Source organism: Bemisia tabaci, chromosome 9 (genome assembly GCF_918797505.1).
Source record: "Bemisia tabaci chromosome 9, PGI_BMITA_v3".
NCBI classification, from domain to species: domain Eukaryota; kingdom Metazoa; phylum Arthropoda; class Insecta; order Hemiptera; family Aleyrodidae; genus Bemisia; species Bemisia tabaci.
In genome coordinates, this window is record NC_092801.1 from 17,118,167 (window position 1) to 17,137,745 (window position 19,579).

The following is a 19,579-nucleotide window of genomic DNA, read 5'->3' on the forward strand; positions in this document are numbered from 1 at the left end:
TGCCATGCTAACGAAGAACGCCGTATGAACATTCCAGAGTCGCCAAATTTCCTTCGATAAAACGTTTATCATCGAGGAAATTTATGAATATTTTCCCTTGAAATTTTCAGGAACTTTAGTTGAAATTACGAGCAAAATTATCTGGAAAGTATTAATATGTTTAGCAGGAAATACGTGTTTTATCAAAGGAAATTTGGCAACGCATTAAGGTTCATACGGCGTTTTTCCTTAACATGGCAGTATTGATCCTTTTCCATAGGTTTAAATGGCAGATCAATCGATAAATCGTAAAGCACGTCTCGTCGTTGATGTTCTTTTTTTGTCCGGTTCTTTTTTTGCCTTACAGTGCTACAATATATATATATATATAATATATATAATTTTGATGTGTATGTTTCAGAAGATAATTTTCCTTTTTACGGCAGCACAGATTTTATTAATAATTAACTTTTTTACAACAGCTTATGTGTTCTTCCAAGAGAATCGGTAATTTATCTTCACTCTTTCGCACCGTTAAATTTTCACAAAGTGTTTTGATTTTTTTTTCCAGGAGTAGCGAGCTGAAGCAGCTAGTATGGACATAAGCCTTGATACTTGACGAGGTAAGCCATTGATCCCCCGATCTGAATATCAAAAGCCTCTCTTCCTCAATTTTCGGACAGTGATTTTTTATCAGCTAAGTACACTCATAAACCCACGTGGTTTGATCAAACACACACAGTCCTCGAAATGGATAAAACAACTGCGGCTGCCACTACCAGTAAAGTTAGTCTTACACCTAAGACGTATTCTGCCGTGCTATGGAAAAACGCCGCATGAGCATTCAGACGTTGCCATATCTCTTTGAATGAAAAACAAATTTACTGGGAAAATTCTGAATATTTTTCCTCCAATTTTTCAGAGAATTTCGTTCACACTTTTATCTAAAATATCTGAAAATTCCAAAGCAAAATGTGCAAAACTTTCTTCAAAAATATATGTTTTATTCGGGGAAATTTGGCAATTATTGAAGGCTCATACGGCGTTCTTCCTCAGCACGGCAGTATTATGTTCGACGTTACTTGTCAGAGGGGCACGTAACATTCATATGTATTTTGATCGGATATAGTTTATGCGGAGGGAGATGGACTTTTTTAATTCGCTTATTTTTCGCACAATCTGGCAACGGTTTGCAACATTGTTACGGAGCAGTCGCAACGCGCTCGGTGAACGTGACGACAAAGTGTAATTTGGTAACAGGATTTCTAACCTTACCTCTACCTTCTTCGCTCTCATTGGCTGTGAAAAAGTGACGCACAAAATCCGTAACAGGAAACAATCGTTGGACGAACAAAATACGACTCCTTTTTGGTTAAATTTTGTCGTGCTCGCCCGAAATGAATTCTCGACATTTAATCTCTAACATTCTTTGCCTAGTTTGTTCATTCGGAATTCATAAATCGGTGAGTAGAATCTTCTAGCTCCAATCTACATAGTTTCTATTCGTTTTTACTCGCATAGAAACTAGCAATAGGAGCACATCCATATAGGGTCTTTTTACACAGAAAGTTTCTTCAGAAACATCAGAAAAAATTGGGCAACGTTTCATATAGTTAGGCTTATTCCCGTTAAATCCACACAATTATACACAATTTTTCATCAACTTTGATAACGTTAACTTACCTATATTTATTTTGTGCTGGTCTTTTTGCCCAGTCGAGTTATTTGAGAGTTTTTAGGGGATCACAAAGGAACTCACTTAGATCTTTACCTTATCTACAACTTTGCGCCTGAATACATTTCTGACATTTTTTAATAAATATAAATTGTCAATTTAGAAACATGGATAGTTAAAGTTAAAATGAAGGGGTCGGAGGACAAGGCGCGTAAGTGCATTTTTTGAAAAAATTGAGATTTAAACGATTTCAAGTAAAACTAGTCATTGTGCATATTCTGTGAAAAATCGCTCCCAAATTCCAATTTTTAAGCATAATAAAGTTAGTTTGAACTTTCTTTCCGCCGCAAGGATTCGGAATTGGAAACTTCAAACACGTAAGTTTTCTCGAAGAAGCAAAAACTGCACTTATGCGCCTTGTCCTTCAAGCTCCTCAAATAATCTGTCAATCTGATGTCAAAGATCCAAATTTGTTATTTAAAGGTTTCAGGACATTCCGTCAACGATTTTTGCCCGCGCACCTGTTATGTCCAGTAGTTTACGTCCGCGCGTAAAATTGGCAACAGTGACTTGGTCCAAGCGTTATATTTTAGTACGTATGTAAAATTATATTGACAATTTAGAAATGAGAAAATTGAGAGAGAAAGAGGTGTTGTTGTGGTAACTCATCTTTTAAATGAAACGCTACTTTCTTTTTCTTCCTTTGATTCATCTTGTTTAGTTGTCATTGGTGAATATTTGGTTTTGTTTCTATCCTTAAAAATTTCGATATGAAATATACCTCATAACTTTTTTTTTCTTTTTTTTTGAAAAAAAATGAAAGAAAGAATTACTCCGTTTCTAAGACTTGGCAGATATTTTTATAACCTTTTCCAAGCGATGGCATCCATATTAATCTCAATAAGTAGTAGCTGTGTACAGAGGAGGTATTCATAAATGATTTAAAGAGAAAATACACCAAGAAGCACGTAATCTTTGGTCAATCCAAATTGTATATCGATCTCTTAGAATCAAATTACCTCCAATTTTGAGCGTTTGATTGCGTGCACACCACGCTGCAGCACAAAAAAAGTACAAAATATAAAAGAAAAAAATTAAATTGCTATGAAAATCACTAAAGTTGACACGGAGCCACCTTAATATTCACTAAATACACATTTTATTTTCTGTTAATACATATCCCCTCCCCCATCAATTGAAATGAGAATAAACCATGCAGAGCGTGTAACATTTCAACATCTTGAGTTGAAAAACGCTTACTCCGCGAGTGTAAGTATTAGAACCTAATACAGAGCGGAGCGGCGTATTAGCAGCGCGAAACGCGCACTTTTTCCCCCATCAATTTAAATAAGAATAATTAATTTAGAGTGTGCAAACATTTCAAAATCATGAGTTGAAAAACGCGGACTCCGCGAGTTTAAAAATTAGAGCTAAAGACGGAGCGGAGCGGTGTGCTGCCAGCGCCACACGCGCATTGGCGCCTACAAACCTAACAGGGATACTTCACGCATTGCGCAACGCGTGAAGTATCCCTGTTAGGTTTGTAGGCGCCAATGCGCGTGTCGCGCTGGTCGCCCTCGCCCGCCGCGCCGCCGCGGCGTGCCACGGCGCTTTAAGCAACTATTTCGCAACAGAGGTGTTGTACAGTATCATACGAAATTGAAGGCGCTCCAACTTACTAAGAATGACAGGCACCATTTAAGAGTACGGAGCTTTCCTTGCAAACTAAATCAAGATACTACGACACAAAAAGAGAGTGATACTCCAAAAACTCACCAAGTCCTAGCATCCGTATTTAATATAACATTTAGCATAATTTTTGAATTTCATCAGAGAAAACAATGACTCGATTTAGGCGGAAAAATTGTTGAGTGTGCCGTCAAGAAGATTGTATTTTGAATAAAGAATAAAATAGCTGAATGAAAGCGGGGTTCTACTTCATGTAAGTGACGTTGGTTTTTATAAGAGCATCTTTTCTTCTTTAAAGAAGCATTATTTTCTTTATTGATTCCTAAAAGAATCTTCTCGGCAGTAAATTTGAGCATATAACTGCTTCAATGAAGTCATTTTATCCTCTGAAGATGTTCAAAAAGCATGCTGAACGTTATTGACAATACATACTAGGACTTAGTAAGTTTTTCGACTAACGCTCTCATTAGTCGTCACTCGATTTAATTTGTGAGGGAACTCCGTGCTTTTGAAAGATGCCATCAATTGGACTGCGTTTAACAGAAAGTAACCAAGCCACATCAGCTATTGCCAAGTTTAATGGGGCAAATTCATTTTTTACAAAAGAACGTTTGTGCGGATTCTTTCGAAAATTTTAAGGAATTTGCTTTGTATCACGGAGAAAATTCACTGAAATTCACACGAAATTCCGCACAACCGTTTTCATGTAAAAAATTAAATTGCGGAATTAAATTTGGCAATAGCTGATGTGGCTTTGTTCCTTTCTGTTAAACGCGGTCCAATTATGATACGTTAGGCTTCAGTCTCGTATTATACTGTGCGCAACTTCCGTGGCGAAATAGTACCTCAAAGCGCCACGGCACGCCAGCGCCGCGCCGTGGCGAAGTTATTGTACACAGGAAAAATCTAAGGACCTTCAGCTGAGGTAAATCAAAAGGTTGATCCGGTTCAGGTATAACAAGATGGGATTTTCGTGATAGATAATTAAGTCCTGTCGAACCAAAGAGGTGTAGAGAGTTTTAGTGAAAATTCCCTCATGGAATTGCTGCTCCCTCATTTTTACCAAAATTTTCAATCATATATTTTTCTCCGTTGAACAAAAAAAAAAAAAAAACCCAAAAAAAAACCCCCCAAAAACAAGCAAACCCTTATTCTTCCATGACATTATACATTTTCAACCGAAAGCGTCGTAAGCAACTGTCGTTTGTATTTACAAGTGGACCAATTAACTTTGGGTCTCAATTGGTGAGTCAACCAAAACTCAACTGCCGAAAAAACGCATGGACGTAAACTGCTAAGAAAAACTTGTGCGCGGACAAAAAATCATTGACAAAATGTCCTATAACCTATTTAAATGATCAGCTCGTTTGAATCGAGAAAACATTTTATCTCTATCAAATGAATCGTTCATTTAAACCTAAAGTTATGCGTTTTATGCGGTTTCTCAGGAACAGACGACCAAAAGAGCCATCGGTAATTTTACAATCCCTGCACTTGACACCCTATATTCCACGATACCACCGGAATCCATCCCTGCTGCGGAGGATATAAAGATCGAGACGGAAGACTTTGACAAAATCGTCAAATCTTCAGCCTACATTGATAAAACCTGGTTTATACGAGATGTGTTTGACCTACCGCGATATTCCGTTATCACAGGCCCCCGAGGTTTCTCAAAAACAACGAACCTGAATATGCTGAAGTACTTCTTCGAGCATGAATTAGACGCATGCTATAAAGCAAAGGATCCAAAACTTCAAAAAAAGTACAAGCTTTCAAAGACAAACAAGTCTTCACGGATGAGAAATTTTTCTGGCAGCACTTCGCAAAATACCCCGTCATCCATATCGACCAAAGCTCGGTGTCTGCGAAAAGCTTCGACCATTTTTTAAAAAGTTTCGTTAAAAACTGCATAGACCCGCTGGTGGTGAAATTCAGTTATCTACTGAACAGTACCGATGTCAGGCCGATCAGTAAAACCGAACGGTCGAGATTCGTGAAAGGCTATAATTGGACGGAAAAAGAGCTTCAAGACTTCGGCGCGGACCTCGCTGGACTCCTGTTCCAGCACCATGGTACGAAACCGATACTCCTCATAGACGAGTATGACTTCCCCTTCGTGTCTGCACTTCTAGACGCGAGTGTACTAGAAAAAGACACGGAGGCGATTATGCAATTTCTCGGCACATTCGTCGCCGAAATGGTCAAAAACAACCACGACACAACTCGCGCCGTGCTGACCGGTTGTTTGGGCCTCAAACTGGAGTACGATTATTTCGGTGGGGCACCGATCCCAAACGTCCACTATCTGACGATTTTTGAGTCGAAGGAATTGTACTCAGCCTACGGCTTTCTCGAAAGAGACATCGATGAGTTAGAGAAAAGGTTCGCGATCCCACCGACCGAGATGGAAGTCTTAAGGTTGTATTATCGTGGATACAATGTGTATGAAAATTTAGAGGACACTGCAGCGGTGCGACCGCCTGTATCGTCAAGTATGAAGATTTACAATACTCTGTCCGTCCTTCATGCACTGCGTGGGAGAACGATGGACAAGGTTTGGTCTGGGGGTCACATCAAAAAGCTACAGCCACTACTGAAGGCTGAAAAGTGGGGGCCCCATTTGGAAGAGTGCATGCTGAGACGCTGCAAAATCACAGTGAAAGGTCCGTTGAGGAGGGTGGAACTGATGGAGCTAAAAAAATCCCTACTTAATCCTGTAAATCCAAAAAGCGGTCACTTCATGTTCCAGCTACTTTTGGAATTGGGTTACTTTACAGTTGAAGAAAAGCGAGGTTTTTCTTACACTATCATACCCCCGAATTTTGAGGTCCAGACCATCGCTATGGACGAGTTCTACCACAGCAATTACATGATGACGCGTTATGGTTTCACTTTGGAGGACGAAATGAACTATGTGGCGTCATTGGAGCAGTTGAGTTCTAACACGACGTCACTGCATACTCTAGTGCGGTCGGTCCAGGCACTGTTTCGCAATTTGGCACCCAGGGACGAGACTTTCATGCTGGTGGTCTTATTTTACCCCCTTTTGAATTGCTCGGGATTCGCAACTTTCCGCATAGAGCAATACACCAGTCCGTCACCATCATCGAGGTTTGCTGTGTTCGCGCGACGGAGGCGCGATCTGGCGGGCATAATGTTCGACATGAAAACCGGACCAGGGGGTCTTCAGCATCTGGATCGGGCTAGGGCTGGCCCGCTTTCGAATATATTCAAGCAGTTCCCTGATTTGAAGGACACGGTCGATTTGCGACTGGTCGCGAGTGCGAAGAATGAGGTGTACGGATTCTACAACTACACCGTTTTCAATGGGAATTCTACTTGTGAGCTTTGGCCGCCGCTGAAGAATATATCGCGTGTCGATAGCGGTATCAGGTTGAGGGTCAAGGTCAACTCGTCGATGTTGAATAAAAAGAAGAAAGCCGGAGTATAGATGTCTCGGAGTGTAATGCGCCTTCAGTTTTAGCACTTAGGCAAAAACTCTCTCTTCCGTGATGATATAGTTGCCTGCAGGTTGACAATTTTCAGTACAACTAATTTCTCAGAGAACTGTGGCAACGGGAAAACTGCAGAAATGAGTATCTCGTTTGCGGTGTTGCAGGCTTCCTGTCATATTTAGTTTTCTACTGCGAAAAGTTATGAGACGTCAAATCATGAATACACTCGCGATATTTCTTTTCAACGTGAAGAACATTCCGAAAAAATGTCAAGCTATGATGTTGGTTTGTCTTCCTTTAGAAAATAAAATAGGTAGGGCGCCCTGGAAAAAATTGGCAGTAGAATCTGTGTTCCAAAATACCATAGACCTACAGCCGGCTGAAAGATTTCCAATAGCTTCTACAGCCGGCAACACAATTGAGGAGCTTTCCGGAAAAAGGGCACATACCGAAAAAACGCGTTGTGAGAAAAACGCATTTGAAGTTTTCATTCTTACTTTCTGGCGACTGATGATAACATACATCGGAACTGGAGCACTCATATCAACGTTCATACATCCTAGAATGAATAACGACCATTGGTAAAACTTACACTTCTTTCAGTGTTGTGGGAGGAATTTTTTAAAATTTTCCGTTATGTGCCCTTTTTCCGGAAATGGACCGGTAGTCACAGGTTTTGGCTTTTGAAGATGAATTTTCGAGACTTTAACGAGTTTCTAAACAAAAATAAATAATTCCGATTAATTAATAGATAAAAATTTCGATTGCGAACGCGCGGGTGGATCATCTTCGATCATTATGCATGAAAAAGACAGTGAAACACGCGAAAAAATCGAAAATTCAAACTCGCTAGAGATCATTAAAAATTGAATGGTTTATAATTACACAAATTCACGTGTGACCGGTGCAACGCGGAGACAATCCCTGCAACCCGATGCTATTCCAATGATTAGCAGAATCAGTACGATGCATGATTGATGATGTAGTAAGGGATCCTTATCAGTACCCATCACCTGCCTGCCTGCCTGCGTGCTATCTCCTCAACGTCGCGTCGTTGCGGCGACCGTACCCCGAGGCAAATAGGCGAAATACGTCTCTGACCCCGACTTAGCCTCACAAAACTTGGTCTCTTAGCTCCAAAAATTGATTATTTAAGCTGAAACTCGGGACATAGGTACATCAGGATGCGAGGAATCTATTTCTGTCATTTCCGGGAAAAGGGCACATACGCGTATGTGCCCGTTTTCCGGAATGCTCCTCAATTTCTTATAGCCTTTTATAGCCGATGGCGATAAGCAACAGCCTGGCGATAAAGTGTATGCTGAACGTTATACTAATTACGGATGCTAGGACTTAGTGAGTTTTAGGACTACCGCTCTCTTTTTTTGCCGTAGTATCTTGATTTATTTTGCGAGGAAAGCTCCGCACTTTTGAAGGATGCCTGCCATTCCTAATATGTTGGAGCGCCTTCAATTTCGTATGATACTGTGCAATACCTCTGGTGTGAAATAGTTGCTTCAAGCGCCGTGGTGCGCTGCGGCGCGGCGCGGCGGGCAGGCAGCCAGCGCGAAACGCGCATTGGCGCCTACAAACCTAACAGGGACACTTCACGCATTGCGTAATGCGTGCAGTATCCCTGTTAGGTTTGTAGGCGCCAATGCGCCGCCGCTCCGCTTTGTGTTAGGCTCTAATATTTAATCTCTTGGAGTCAGCGTTTTTCAACTCATGACTTTAAAATGTTGCACACTCTGTGCGGATTATTCTCATTTTAATTGATGAAAAAAAAATAATGTGCGTTTTGTAAATATTAAGGTGATTCCATACGAACTTAAGGATTTACAAAGCACACGAATTTCTACACAATTTCTGATAGCCTTTTACAGCCGATGGCGAAAAAGCTACAGCCAGGCGATAAAGTGTAAAGCCGGCCACAGGAACTATAGCCGGCTGTAGCTACAACAGGCGATAAGTGTAAAGCCCGCCACAGGAACTATAGCCCGGCTGTATAATTTTTTATCGCTTCGTGTAGCGCCCGGCCGTATGATTTTTTCCACATTCTACCGCCAACTTTATGATTTTCTATCGCCTTCTTTAGTCGGCTATTAGAACTCCTATGGTATTTTGAAACGCAGTTCCTATTGCCAATTTTTACCAGGGCGGATATTTTGAAACTCCGCAACTGAGATACTCAAGTTTGCAGTTTTACTGTATCGTCCTGCAATCCCTATTCTGGATGACAAAAGTAACACACATTGAAACTTGAACGCATATTTGATTCAGAAAATCTTTAAGACGGGCATAAGTAAGTCATGGTTGACTTCAGTTCTCCGTCGTTTAGACAGAAGAGAAATGATTTTGTCTTGAGTCAATTATCGATGCAGATGCCACATTGAAGATAGTCTGATATAATTATTTCTTACAATAGAGAAAGGGATAAATGGACTACATTCTGCTCACAAGGTTTTACTATTTGTAGCTCATTTTTCAGAAACGTGTGCTATTAGTTTCAGACAGCAGAGCGGTGCTCTCATGTGCGAGTCAGAAATAGTACCTAGTTGTAAAATGTATAGTATGAATGAAAATTTTCATGTTCAGCAGCTTTCACCACCCTTAACATTGATCAGAATGCGCAGATTCCATGTTTTGATGCATACATTCACCGCACCATATATTTTACGTTATTCACCTTTTCAAGTTCTTCGACACTTTATTAAACCAATAATACAGCATGAAAAGCATTAAAGTCATCAGATTTAAAAAAAAAAAAATGCTCAACTGTCAGGTGATTTTTTCCACCAACATTCTCTCCATGAACCTATAGTATTCATTTACAATGTTCCTAATTTTAATGGCGCCAGATTTTTAAGTATGATCTGTAATATTATAACGAAATCTAATCTTTGACGTCACAACATTAGAAAAATATTCGCATGAGTTTTCTGTAGAATTTAGCATTATAATTCTTATAATTTAACATCTTTATGAGGAAATCGTTTTTGCACCACACCGCTCCCGTCTTAATCTAGCAAAAATTGGTTTAAAAAGAATTTACAGCCCATGTCGTCACTTTTGGCTACTCTCTTATCCATCTCCCCTAAATTCATGTCAATTAACCTTCCTCTGATGTTTCCCCAGAAATACGTGGCCGAGGATTTCACCATAAACACTACGGAATTCTACATAGTCTCAACCCTACCATCCTACATTGACAAGACCTGGTTCATCCATGACCTTTTAACGCTACCACGCCATCTTGCCGTATCTGGGCCGAAAGGTTTCTCCAAATCAACGAATTTGAACACGCTTAAGGCCTTTCTGGAGCTCGAGTTGGACGAAAATAACAATGCCATCAACCCAAGACATACACAAAAACTTCCCATGTTCCAGAACCAGAAAATTTTCTCCGACAAGACATTTTTCTGGCGGCATTTTGCATTGCGTCCTGTGATTCATCTTGACCTGAGGTCAGTGAACAATACCACCAACTTTGATGAGTTCTTAAAATCCTTCGAGGTCAATTGTATCAAGCCCCTTGTTAGTAAATTTAACTACGTGATCAACAGTTCGAATATTCCAGATTGGAAGCTGAAAAAGAAGCGGAAACTATTTTCGAAAGACTTTCTTTGGACTAATACAGATTTATCCAATTTTCCAGCAACACTTGTAGATTTTCTCAGTCAGCATCACAGCACCAAAGCTGTTGTCTTGATCGACAATTACGATTATCCCATTTCCAAATCTTACTTGGATCCACACATCACGGAGAGCGATTCAGATGAAATTATGGAGTTCATCGAGAGATTGGTTACCATGGTAACAAAACAAAGAAGCACGTATTTATTGTTTCTGACAGGTATACTGGGAATCGAGCTTGAGGGTGCTCTAAAATTACACTACGAAACGATATTCGATTCGCTTTATTCAAGCTATGGCTTCCTTGAATCCGATCTGGAGATTTTAGGAAATGTATTTGAGCTTCCACCAGATGAAGTGAAAATTTTGAAAATGTACCACGGCGGGTACCGGCATCACGAGACTTCAGAAAATGATATATTCATCAGAAACCCGAAAATAAGAATGTACAATACTTACTCAATCGTCACATACTTGCAGTCAAAACAATCGTCTATTCCATTCGGTGGAGTTGATGCGGTGATACCGCTACTCACACATAACAAGTGTGGGCCCAGGTTTGAACACTGCGTGTTGGACGAGTGCCATATCTTGGTGAGGAGTGACCAATGGGTCCAAAAGGACTTGCTACAGCTGAAAATATCGCTCTACCCCGAGTCTAGAGCAGACTGCGATTTGGTCTTACGGTTGTTTGCGGATAATGGTTTTTTCTCCGCAAAAATATCGCATGAGTTGCGTACCTTATCCGTTCCGAATTTCGAGGTGAAGGTAAGGTTGATGGACTACCTATACAAAAGCTCGTATTTAAAGGACCGGTACGGCTACTCAGAGCGTGATGAGAGGAGGTATGTTTTGGCGATGGAAAATTTGGGCGAAAACGTCGCCACGCTCAAGGATGTGGTTATATCGGTGCAGAATCTATTTCGGAAGATGGTTCCTGAGGGAGAGGAGTTCATGCAACCGGTTTTGTTCTATCCACTAGACGCAGCGGACTTCGCGTCGTACCAAATACAGAAATACACGAGCTCCTCTTCAAATTACGATATTTTTGTGAAAAGGAAGCGTGATTCAACTGGGATTCTGTTCAAGTTGCGATGTAAACCTGATGATCTAGGTCGTGCGGTGGAAGAGATGAAAAAATCACCACCTTCTGATGGACCATTCGACATGATTCCTGGATTAAAAGACAGTATTGAATTACGGCTTGTTGTGACTGCAGAGAATAGAGTGTTCGGGTTCTATAATTATACCAGACTTGATGGGAAGTCAATTTGCGGAGCCTGGCAAACGAAGGATAATTCAACTCTGCACGGCAACAATGCAACTTCAACGAAATGTTGCCGTAAATAATGAGATTATCAATTCTAAACGTCATAACTCTGTAAATACAACACAAGATGTATAATAAGCGAATCTATTAATAGGCCTGTTGCACAATTTATTGCTTGTATTGAAAGAATTAAGGCCTTTGATGTCACATGAATTTTATCAGAGTTTTTTTTAACACTGGAAACCCTCAAAAAATCAACTTAAAAAAGCCAAAATTCGGAATTTCAACACGGTCACTTTTAAGCGGGATCGGATCCGGTATTTTCGTGACGTCACAGCACATGAAAAACCTGGTTTCTTCACAGTTTACAATGTATTTCTCTATAGGGAATTGGCGCCGCTTGATGAAGAGACCAGGTTTGGCATTTACTGTGACGTCACGAGTGTACCGGATCCGTTCCAGCGTAAAAATTACCGTTTTGCATGGGTCGGTTCCTAAAACAGCTTTTTTGAGTTTGGGAGGTGATTTTAATATTTCATAACAGCGCCAGCGCTTTTCGTAAAATTTGCCATGGGAATCAGATAGCAATTCGCAAATCCCCGCACCTTGCAACAGGCCTAATGAGTCCTACATGCCTGAATTTGGAAAAATTCAGTAACAGTTACGTATTTTTTTTTTGTAGAATATGCATTCATCTTCTCTAATGCCTTCAAAATTTCCAAAACATTGCCCGTCGATTATAGATGACTTACAGTAGAGTCTCGAATATCCGCGATAATTGGGACCGGAGATACCGCGGATAATCGAAAATCGCGGTTAATCCGAATCTACGCAAGACGACCGGACAAAGTCATCGGGAAGACCGTATTTTAAAGGAATCAGTAAAGACACTTACCATGCATTAGAAAAGAATATAATTATCAACTAAGAATCAATAAACGTTCCCTGTTAAACAAATTAAACTTTATTTCTTGAAGAATTCATCAAATGGAAAAATGGTTTTTCCAAAGAGGAGAGGAATGACCCCGAATCTCTCCGTTCGGTCCCGGTCGGTTTCTAAAGAAATAGAAACAGTTAAAAAAAAAGTCCGCTCCACAGACCGCGGATAATCCGAATCGCGGATAACCGAGGCGCGAATAATCGAGACTCTACTGTGCTTATTTTCTGCAGTTTATCCACGAATAACTCAAAATTAATTTTACGGCAAGTTATAGTGGTATTGTCGGACAATATTGTATTTTATCCATGAATTCCAATGAAGAAGGGGTACTGTTGAGATGATGACTCATGGGCTTAAATATAATGAAATTGAATTACAAAGAACGTAGGAAATATTTTTCTATATAGATGATACCATGCTTGAGGAATCAATTGATGATTAATGATAGGAACTTAGTCTACAGCCTCATCCAAACCTACGAAGCTATTTATATTTTGCTCATGTTCCAATTAAATGTTGATATACTTTTTTAATGTAAAAATTGCATTTTTACTTCCTTGCTTGCCTGTAGGTGGAAGAAGTATTGTCATCGTAATTTTTCTCTGTTCGTGTAAATTTTGCATGGAAAAACTATTCTTGAAAATGTTCATTTTAATCAAAATGATGATGAGGAAAACCGCAGAAATTTTAAAGAGAAGCAGACGCAGCGTTTTTTTTTTTTTTTTGTTTTTTTTTTTTAAAAAAAGGAGAGGGGGATAAAGTAAGACTTGGATTTTGAGAGGCATCGCATGTAATACTCGTTACATGCATCTATCATACTATGCATTTGCGATGCTATCTCCGGCAGTTAAATCAACGTGGCTGACCAATCAAATAGCTCCATCCCATCTTAGATTAGTCTTCTCAACCGAACATACACATAATTCCAATAATGGGCTCGTAGGCCGAGAGAACTTTGAGAATAAAACACATCTTCCTAACTTTAACAAAATTTTTATTCTTCAATCATATTTGAATGAACGTCTTTATCCTTAAAAAATTTACAATTTCTTTCGTTTTGATAAAACTCTTTAATTCTGAATACTCTCAAAACTATTTCATCGAAAAGATCATACTTTCAATCCTTCGATAGCCATTGTACAATTAAATGCCAGTTTTGAGACTGAGGCGATAAGACTTACTTTCAGCGGTGCCTCAACCGAAAAGTATCCAGAAACAGATGATTTTACACGTGAAAACACAACTTGACTAAAGCTTTTGGATTTGAGATAATACATTTCATCAAATATCCCATGGATCACGGTTCCATTGTTATTACACGCACTAAGTCATGAACAAACTGAGAGGTATGATGACTAATTGGACTGAATTTTGCAATTTGGAACTATAAATTCTGGCTCATCCGTAAAAACACTTATGTGCGTAGGGAAACTAATGGCACATACGTTGTTTTTAAACCGGGCTAGAATTTATAGTTCCAAATTGCAAAATGCTAGTCCAATTCGTCGCCCACATGACGTAAGGACATAACTACCCTGATCGTGATAACCTCTGTCGTCTCTATACCTCAGTACTTTCTGAGGCTCATCTCCACGCAGTCAAGCCCTTTTTTCAGCCGAGGTACAAAACGGACAGCATTTTGCAATTGGGAACTACAATTTTCGGCTCAGTTCAGGAACAACGTATGTACCATTAGTTCCTCTATTCACGTAGGTGTTTTTACAGATGAGCCAGAAAATGTAGTTCCCAATTGCATAACGTAGTCCAATTGGACTGCGTTTTGCAATTTGGAACTATAAATTCTGGCTCATCCGTAAAAACACTTATGTGCATAGGGAAACTAATGGCATATACGTTGTTTTTAGTCTGAGCCAGAATTTATAGTTCCTAATTGCAAAATGTAGTCCAATCGAGCCTTTTGATTGACCAGTGGTTCATCTCGGGTATGGATCAAAGTTTCCCGCGGGCGCTTCAGGCGGCACATCAAACTATGAGTGATTACTCGTCGTTTCCCTCACGTAATAACATAACTACATTCCAAGGCTGCCAAATTTCCCCTCCCAAATTGCATTATTACCGAGAAAGCTTTGGTTACTTTGAACTGAAAATCTCACCGAGTTTCCTTTTTATCATATGCATTAAGCACACTATTTTTCAACAAATATTGCCCAGGTACAATCTTATAAAAAATTGAATTGTTTGAGTCAATTTTGCAACCTTGGAATGCAGTAACGTTCCTTCGTATGTGTGGCGTGATTGTTCATCTGTCTTTTCCCTAAAAAGTAGATTATGGACGGGAAACTTTCTTGGAAAAGTGCCCTTTTGCATCCCTAAGCTCGATGACCTATTGACCTCTCAGTTTTTCCGTGATTCGATCTTGTAACAGGAGCTTCAGCAATGTTCAGGTAACTTTTACAATCGTCAAATCTGTTGATCATCCATGCGTCAGTTGAATATCAGATCTTTGTAGTTGTACAAAAGGTAGTAGTTGGAGCAGCGGCAGCTTGTGGTTGTTCGCACAACTGTCATCCGATCTGCTCGCTCGAAATTGGCCTTGACCACTTCGTAATAACGCCCATCGCTGAAAAAGTAAAATTAACATTGCATATCAATGGTTGCATAGGTTATCAATGTTCTGACAAAACATTCCCTGAAAAAAAATATGGTTGATTTTACCACAATCTGACACAGTGATCCGAGTATAGATAATAAACACCAAACTCTACGGTAGCATTTACCATATTATGGTAAGTATCACCAGAGTTCTAGTGAATAATACCATAATTCTAGTTATTTACACCAAAAAGTATCACTGTGTAAAATATCAAGTAGACTTATAGTAGATGCTACTATATTTTTTTTCAGTGTTGTTGTTTTTTGATCTAAAGAACGGAAAGCCGATTTGTCTTACGAATGGACCTAAAATCAGTTAAGCAACTGGTGAAACTGTAAAAATAAAAACATATTTCGTCTGCTGAAATGCATAATGGAGCAGTAAACAAGGTGCGAATTGTAGCATTCTGATACATGTTTTTAAACCAGAATTTTACGTAGAACACGATTCACGCGACGAAAATTACCGAAATGAGGCGTTTAGAGGACTAGGCGCATAAGTGCAATTTTTGACAAAAATTGAGATAGGATTGCAAAATCTCCACAATGCTGTGATCCAAGGATTGTAAGATCGTGGTGTGCACTGTCCGGAAATTGTGTCACACCGGAGTAGGTTCGACACCAAGAAAATACGACTTTTCAACGACTTGAGCGCGCACCGTAGTATACGTGCAATGCATGAAGTATCCTGCAGACTTGTAAGGCGCTATATTGTGCGTCGCGCGTACCGTGCAGTAAGCGCAATGCATGAAGTATCCTGCGGTCTTGTAAGGCGCTACTAGGCGCTACTCGCGCCGCGCCGCGCCGTGCCAGCTCGCGCGGCGGTCGCACTGTGTTTGTTGCGATTATTCAAACGAACTTGCGGTGTCAGCGGTTTTCAACTTATGATTTTGAGGTTTTTGTAAAGTTTGTTGGAATGGTTGTCATTTCAAATGATAAAACATTACATAAAACACAACTAATTTTCTTCTCTTCATTTAAATATTTGTATAAATAATTTTAAGTAAAAGCACACAAGTGACGCGACTTTCACGTATAGGCTCCCTCGTCGCTCAGCAATGTACAATGGCGTGATAATTTGGACTACATTTTGCAATTCGGAACTATTCGAAATTTCTGGCTCATCTACAGAAACTTTTGTGTGCATAAGGAAACTAACGGCACATACGTCGTTCTTAAACGAAGTCAGAAGTTGTGGCTCCTGATTGCAAATAAAGTTCATTTGATCAACGAACTCTTCCGAAGAGTAGAGTATGGATTCGACAAAGCGGAGGGTATGGATTCGATCGAAATGAATCGATCAAAAAGTAAAAACGTGAATTGGTCGAAAAATTCGTAAATCGATCGAATTGACGCCGTTTTTTTGGTCAATTCGTCGGTTGAATTGGTGTCGATCGGTTCACTGCCATCGGTAAGGGGGCTAAGATGTCAAAATTGATTTTGGTAACTTTTCCTGCCGATTTTTGCTCTCTCAAAACTATTGTCACTATTGTCATGAGAAATAAATATTATAATATCATATTACAATTATTTCCATAATTAATTATAAAGATACGAGATTTTTAAGTGTTCATTTGTTTATAATCTTGAATTATTAAAAATCAAATAAAAGACCAATTTTACAGAGAAAAATTTTCTCCTGGCCACGCTAATGAAACACTAATGTGTCGCAAATTAAGTACTTTTTTTTAACCACTATGTTTAGTTCTAAATAAGGGTCAATGACTTTCGGATCCATGCGATTACAATATGGCGAGCGGTCAGTGGGTCAGGAGGTGACGGGGCTCAAACGTAAAAGTCAGCGGCGTGTCCTACTTTTAGAGGCCGCATTTCTATCGGTAAGTCATAACCAGAGAGAGGGTAGAGGTGAATGACCTCTTCTGACATGTGGAGGAAATTGTTCTGTGATGTCATTGTACCATAACAGTACTTTCGTACTCAAGGGTCCAAGACTTTCTGATCCATGATTATAAATAATGTATACAGGTCAGCAAGTCGTTGCAACTGAACTGCCTTCAATTTAGAGATCATGCAATCCGCAAATGTGCGGGCCCCTGGTGCCCGCCAGAACCCCAGGTCCCTGGGCGTTAATCCGGCCCTGCCCTCAAATCAACTTCTTACTACGATATTGGCCTTTTTATTTTATTGGTTAAAAGAAATTTGAATTGCCCGGTGACAATAAGAAAAATACTTTAAGGCCTAGATACACACGGCAATTAATCGCCGCGAGTGAAAGACGAAAGCCAATGGGAAGCCTTAATTTTGATGCATTGACGTCGATATATCCAAATCAAGGCTCTCCATTGGCTTTCATCTTTCACTCGCGGCGATTGATCGCCATGTGTATCTAGGCCTTAACGCAAGTCATATTGTGCGCTACACACAAGGATTGCGTAGGCTTTTCATTCGAGCATCGCTTCTTTCCCACACTGTGCACTGAAAAAAAATCTCGGTGTATTTACTAAGAAAAGGGTAAAATTACCAAGAAATCAGGGTTCTATTTGATCCTAGTTTTTTCGTGGTAAAATTACCATTTATGGAATTGGTAATTTTACCGAGAAATCTCTGTAAAATTATTGAACTTTCTTGGTAATTTTACTGGACCTTTGTAAAAACGCCAATATTTTTTATCGACTGTGGTAGAATTACCGAGATGAAATGGCAAAATTACCGGGAATTGATTACCAATAAAAGTGGTATTCTTACCTGAAAAACAGTAAAAATACCGGTTTTTAGGTAAGCTTGCCAGTCTGTCTTGGTAAAATTACCAATAATTGGTAAAAAAAAAAGTGATATGGTAAAGGTACCAACGGACCTTGGTAAAAACACCGAGAATTTTTTTTCAGTGTGACTTTTAAAGTGTTAACAACTCATAATGGCTGAGCCAAAGCGTCAATGTTGAGGTTATCATATTTTCATATCGGGGAGACTGTCACGGTAACTTTTACTGTGCGATTTAACACAAGTAGATTGTTGTTTTCCCCCTTGAGCGTTAAGTTTCCAATTTGTGAATCTAAAAACGATCCCAAGTTGGTTCAGAGTAAATTGATCCAAGGAACTTACCTGAGTACAAGACATCTCATCTTTAGACACTTGACTCGCAAGATATCGATGGCTTTCTGACTCTTGTCGGAAAACCTCAAGTTTTCAGGGTCCCATCGAAGCTCCAATCGCTCTAAATTCGGACAATTGTTGGCGATACCGTCCATCAGCTGATCCACGTGGATGTTCACGCCAAGTCGCTCCTGTGTCCCCATAATTATGATCCTAAAAAAAAAAAATTAGATGATAGTTGTAAGTGGATTTCTTCCTTTACCACGAAAGGAAAGAAGAAAGGAAAAACTCGTGGTACGGGTGATTTAAAAGAAACAAAAAAAAAACTACATGATTTCTGAGTGTATCCTCAAAAAGTAAACAGAAAAACATTCAAATTAAAAAAATTAGTTTTCAGCTTTATTTATTTATTTATTTATTTATCTATTTATTTATCTATTTATCCATCTATTTATGTATTTATTTATCTATTTATTTATTTATTTATTTATTTATTTATTTATTCATTAACTTATTTATTAATTTTCATTTTTTTCAGGGCAATGGCAATTGAGCATCGCAGAGCGCGAGGCGGCGCTATAAAAGCGGCTTTATGTACGTATTTTTTTTTTAAAATTTTTTTTACCATTTCAAGTACTCGCACAATCCTCTGCTTCATAGGTACATAGCCAAGTCTTGAAAATCCTGCGACTTCAGCGGTTGCAGGAATTAGCGTTGTGGGTTGGTGCTTATAGTTCGCCTTCAATTTCGAGTGATACCGTGCCACTCGTTTGCAACGAATACCTTAATAATCGATCCTTTACCACATATACAGTTAGGAAGATACCGATAATCGATCATCTGCACTGGAAGAAGATGTGATGTACACGCGGAAAAAACTGTGACTCACTTGATGTTTGTGAGAATAGGAAGAATGGATTGCCAAAGCTGGTCGGTGATATGAGGCATACCCGAAAGTGACAAGCCCCAAAGTTGGTGCCCGTAGCGTGACAAAAATTTGTGTAGCCCATCGTCCGTTACGTTATCAGAATGGGAAAGGTCCAGCGCCACTAAACTTCGTGGGTTTCCTTGCTCCATCCACGCTTTCAATACCTGAAAAAAGTAGCTCATCCATGAGGTTGCCTAAAAAGTTGGGGATTTTGGTTGTTACCGACTCTCTCTGTGTCGAAAAATGATGACAGTATATAGTCACCTTTCGGCCAAAGTATCACAAGCGCCATGCGAAATTTCAAAATGTCCACCGCCATTTTATTTTGAGCTATTCGTTC

At 39.5% G+C, this 19,579-nt stretch overlaps 3 protein-coding genes across 14 annotated transcripts in view; 2 read left to right on the plus strand and 1 right to left on the minus strand.

Moving 5' to 3' along the window:
- LOC109035187 (uncharacterized) overlaps window positions 1-19,579 on the plus strand; it is a 228,893-nt gene that overhangs the window by 148,321 nt on the left and 60,993 nt on the right. For 4 of the 8 annotated variants that reach the window (XR_011900582.1, XR_011900586.1, XR_011900584.1 and 1 more), the window contains exon 3: window positions 18,850-18,905. The exons of 3 other annotated variants lie outside the window; for them this stretch is intronic. The gene's annotated coding sequence lies outside the window, so the exon portion shown is untranslated. Of the gene's footprint in view, window positions 1-544; window positions 603-18,849; window positions 18,906-19,579 lie in introns of those variants that run through there. One more of the 8 variants, XR_011900585.1, reaches the window with a different exon arrangement.
- Window positions 1,119-11,893, plus strand: LOC109035184 (uncharacterized). 3 transcript variants are annotated; one of them, XR_011900581.1, is made up of 3 exons: window positions 1,119-1,442; window positions 4,792-6,877; window positions 9,937-10,048. XR_011900581.1 is itself a non-coding variant. In XM_019048721.2 (2 exons), the coding sequence occupies exons 1-2, from the start codon at window positions 1,377-1,379 to the stop codon at window positions 11,782-11,784; spliced, it is 1,914 nt and encodes a 637-aa protein (XP_018904266.2). In that variant the 5' UTR covers window positions 1,141-1,376; the 3' UTR covers window positions 11,785-11,893. The 3 variants fall into 3 exon arrangements, 2 of the variants coding, with proteins under 2 accessions (XP_018904266.2, XP_072160786.1); XM_019048721.2 differs by lacking the exon at window positions 4,792-6,877 and having other exon boundaries at window positions 1,141-1,442; window positions 9,937-11,893; XM_072304685.1 differs by lacking the exons at window positions 1,119-1,442; window positions 4,792-6,877 and adding an exon at window positions 2,136-2,246 and having other exon boundaries at window positions 9,937-11,893.
- FipoQ (F-box/LRR-repeat protein FipoQ) overlaps window positions 13,618-19,579 on the minus strand; it is a 69,004-nt gene continuing 63,042 nt past the window's right edge. For all 3 annotated transcript variants that reach the window (XM_072304686.1, XM_072304688.1, XM_072304687.1), the window contains exons 9-11: window positions 19,201-19,403; window positions 18,321-18,524; window positions 13,618-15,225 (exon numbers count right to left, since the gene is read on the minus strand). In XM_072304686.1, coding sequence (XP_072160787.1) covers window positions 15,090-15,225; window positions 18,321-18,524; window positions 19,201-19,403 — 543 coding nt within the window. In that variant the 3' untranslated portion in view covers window positions 13,618-15,089. The remainder of the gene's footprint in view (window positions 15,226-18,320; window positions 18,525-19,200; window positions 19,404-19,579) is intronic.